General features: G+C 65.8%; 1 protein-coding gene across 1 annotated transcript in view; it reads left to right on the top strand.

The window, feature by feature from the left end:
* The window catches only part of GRAMD4 (GRAM domain containing 4), a 44,273-nt gene that overhangs the window by 37,222 nt on the left and 3,071 nt on the right, over positions 1–3,980 (top strand). Inside the window, exons 10-13 of the mRNA XM_007454087.1 lie at positions 930–1,001; positions 1,367–1,410; positions 1,485–1,594; positions 2,310–2,464. Coding sequence (XP_007454149.1) covers positions 930–1,001; positions 1,367–1,410; positions 1,485–1,594; positions 2,310–2,464 — 381 coding nt within the window. The remainder of the gene's footprint in view (positions 1–929; positions 1,002–1,366; positions 1,411–1,484; positions 1,595–2,309; positions 2,465–3,980) is intronic.

Here is a 3,980-nt window from a genome sequence, read left to right as displayed (position 1 = left end):
CCCGCGTGGCCGCACCCTGACCCCTCGCCAGCTGATGCCCGAGCGCCCTTCACGAGCCTGGGCTTGGCTGCGGGGGAAGCAGGTTGGCCTGGCCGGGCCTGGCGTGACCTGACCCTCCTCAGCTGGGACGTGATGTGGAGGGGAGGTAGTGAGGGGGCCCCTGTAGCCGCTCAGCCTCCCGTGGAGGGAGTGTCCGTCACGCCTGTTCGTTTACGCTCTGGCTGCTTCGGGGCTGCAGCAGCTTGGCTGCTGCGACCAACCATTTGGCCTGCAGAGGCACACGTGCTTATCACCTGGCCCTTTACAGAAAGTTTGCCCACCACTGTACGGGGGACTCTGGCCCGTGGGGCTGAACCACCGGGCACAGGCAGGAGGGAGGCCATGGTGCGTCCATGGGCTTCATCAGGTGTTTGAGCACCTACCATGTGCGTGGAGCACACAGTAGGGGTGCAGGATGTGGTGGTGTCTGCAGGGGCCCCTTTATTACAGGGGTCAGGGAGGGTATCTCTGGGGAGGCAGGCCTGTGCCCTTTGGCCCTGGTACCGGGAGGTCTTAGGGAGGTTCTTGCTGAATAAACTCAGACAAGCAGGACGACCTCGGCCCCCTGCTGGGACCTCACGTTCCCCTGCCTGTAAAGTGCAGGTGGGTGCAGGCTCTGTGGTCTCAGATGCGCCTCTGAAGGTGATCTGTTCAAGCAGCCCTGCCCACCTGGGGGGCTGCCTACCACCCTCTCAGGCACCAGACGGGTGTCAGCTAGCACAGCTGCCCGTGCTGCCCCCTCGGGCTGGGCCCCCCAGGGATGCCCATCCCTCTCTGTCGGGGCAGCAGAGACCTGGTCCCTGGGCTGGGAGGCCTCCTTGCTGCTTTTGTCAGTAATTTCTCTGAACTGTTAAATTTCAGTGGAAATTCTCTTTCCCCTTTGACTGAAGGAGCCTCCAAAGGAAGACCTGACCGTGTCCGAGAAGTTCCAGCTCGTGCTGGACGTCGCCCAGAAAGCCCAGGTACCGCTGCCGGGCTCCAGGTGGGGGGACCCCCGCTACCCAGCCCTCCAGACCTGGCTTGTCTGGGAGCTGACACCCGAGACAACCCGGTTGGTGGGGAGGGCCCACTTGGCTTGGTCTGACGCCGGCGCCCCAGTCGGTGGAGGCCCTCCTGACCAGTGCCAGGCGAGCTCCCGGGAGGCTGCAGGCTTGGGTCCCTCATCTCGAGCGGTGCCTTAGCCCGTGACCCGGTCCTTGGCCTGGGAGCAGCTGGGCAGGACCACGGGCTCCATGGTGCCGGCCGTGGTCTCCCGGGTGCTGGGTGCCTCCAGCATTGCCCTGTGGCCCCGGGGGTGTGTCGTGACCACAGCTGCTTTTTCACACAGAACCTCTTTGGCAAGATGGCCGACATCTTGGAAAAGATCAAGAAGTAAGTCATCAGCCCCTGGCCAGCCGCGTCTAGGCTGCGCCCGCCACCTGGCTGAACCTCCCCTCCCTTTCCAGCCTGTTCATGTGGGTGCAGCCTGAGATCACCCAGAAGCTGTACATCGCGCTGTGGGCCGCCTTCCTTGCCTCCTGCTTCTTCCCCTACCGCCTGGTGGGGCTGGCCGTGGGTAAGGAGCCTGCCGGACGGTCAGCGCGCCGCGCCGTCTGATCAGCGCCGCGAGCTCCGTCCACGGTGCGTGGGTGGGGGGCGGGCAGGGGGAGCCCAGCCTGAGCTGGAGTGTTGGGTGTGGTGGTCACACAGTTCAGGGGCCTCGTGGTCTGGGCACTGTGCCCACCTGCCCTTCGGCCCCCCAACGTGCAGGTGGGTCCTCGGTCTCTCGCCCCCTCCCCGCCCCCCTCGCCAGGAAAACCAGGGCAGGCAAGTGAGGCCGTGGGGGGAATGACAAACGCCAGCGCACGTGCAGCGTGCTCCGGGCTGTCTGTCTCGTTTCTCTGGGGACCTGGGCCAACGCAGGTGCCCTGACTGGGAGGTGGGAGCCCCTGGCCGTCACTGCCGGCTCACCTAGTCAGGGGCGGGCAGGCTGGGGACGGGTCCCCCGAAGTCCTGCTCACGGCCCCTTTGGAGGATGGTGACTCGTTAGGGACAGGTTAGTGTTTGGCCTGAGCCACCTCTGGGTTGGAGGTAACAACACACACACAGAAGTGGCTTCCCTTTCAGCTGGGGTCACTTCCCTGCCCTGTGTAACCACCCCAGGACCATCGGCCCACACCTGGGTCCCGGGAGGCCCTCCACGGAGTGCCCGGCAGGGCAGGGACCGCCGTGCTGGCCACGCTGGCAGGGTCGCAGGGTCCTGGAGAAACGGGACCTCATTCTGCCCCCAGGACTCTACGCCGGAATCAAGCTTTTTGTCATCGATTTTATCTTCAAACGCTGCCCGAGGCTGAGAGCCAAGTATGACACGCCGTACATCATCTGGAAGAGCCTCCCTACAGACCCCCAGCTCAAGGAGCGCTCCAGCACCGCCGTGTCACGCAGGGTAGGCCCCGCAGCGGCCGGGAGATGTGCCGGCCACACTCCGCTGTCCCTCACTTCCGGCTGGCGGGAAGGCTGATGTCTCTGATTTTCGGGGCCCTTGAAACAGACAACTTAAGACAACTGCGGGGGTGGATTTGCTGTGGCCGGCTCTGCTGTCCTGAAGGTCCAGGGCGGGCACCCTGGGGCTGGCCAGCCCTGGGCAGGGGACAGCTGCTGGGGGAGGCTGTGCAGCGCTTGGAGGCTGGACGGGGGGCTCCTACCCACCTAGACTGGCTGGGGAGTGGGCCCCGCCAGGCGAGGCCAGCCCCCAGGCCAAGGGCAGGAGGGTACAGGGCGTTGGCCTTGAGTGCCGAGACCCTGGGAGCCTTGCGAGCAGGGAGCCCTGGGAGTGACTGCTCTCTGGGTGGGTGCCGGGTCCCTGCTGTTCCCGGCAAGGGCACAGCAAGGCCGAGATGGGCACATTTTGTGCTCACGGGCTGGGACTAGGTGGAAGGCCGTGTGGGCATTAGGCACCCTGTCCAGAGCCAGGACGAGGAGGGCAAGCTGGCCTTGGTGCTCTTCCTGGGGTCTCAGACTAGTGGGGAGGTTCTGGGCTCAGTAGGACTCCCATGGAGGTGTAGGAGGGCTTCCTGGAGGAGATGACATTGGATTTCAGAGTCTCGTGTATGAGTGTTCTCTGAAGAAAGGGTGTCTGGGAACTGATGCTTTTGTCCGTGGAAGGGAAGCTCTGGGTCAAGTGTGGGTCAGGCTTCCTGGGTTCTAGGACAACAAAGCTTGTTGGGGCCCCAGACTCGCAAGCCAGGTGTGCAACCGGGCAGGCAGGAGCAGCCCGCACCTTGGGGAGCCGGTGGGTGGGCTCTGGTCACGCAGACGGAGGTGGACACAAGGGGTGAGGCCCAAGAGCAGGCATCCTGGCTCCCTGAGTGTCATAGACACGAGAGGCTGGTGGTGGGCTTCCCGGGGTGGAGGGCGACCCCACCAGGGCGTCCCGCGGCCGTGTGTCTGCGCGTGCTGCTTGGTCAGCTGGTGTTTACCGCCTCGTACCCACCTTTCCTTCCGTGGCCGCACGTGTGTGTGGTCCCGTCCGGCCAGCTGTCGGGACACGACAAGGTACAGTGTCCGTGTGGTACCCGCAGCCCCACGCCGTGCCCTGATGCCGCGCGTTGCTGTGGTCTGACTCCGTTTGACTTGCCAACCTTGCTCTCGGTGGCCTGTCCTGCGGCCGGTCCCGGTGTCCGCAGCGCGGGCGTGAGCACCTGACGGTTCCGCACTGACCGCACGTGCTGGGTCGGACTCGGCACAGTGCCTGGGGCGTGGCGTCGCGGGGAGAGGGTCTGCCTGCCACAGCCGGGCTGCTCTGCCCAGGCGGGGGCTCGTGGGCGAGGAGGACGCGACCCCACGTCTGGGGGTGCCTGCCTCTCCGCTCGTCCGTCCACGTGTGCGCGGCGGGGCGAGGCTGCGTGCGTGCGTGCGTGCGTGCGGCCCCGCCCCCCCACCCCCACCCCCACCCCCACCCC

This window comes from Lipotes vexillifer, unplaced genomic scaffold (genome assembly GCF_000442215.2).
Source record: "Lipotes vexillifer unplaced genomic scaffold, Lipotes_vexillifer_v1.1 scaffold382, whole genome shotgun sequence".
Classification (NCBI taxonomy): Eukaryota; Metazoa; Chordata; class Mammalia; order Artiodactyla; family Lipotidae; genus Lipotes; species Lipotes vexillifer.
This window is presented reverse-complemented; position numbering and strand designations above follow the sequence as displayed.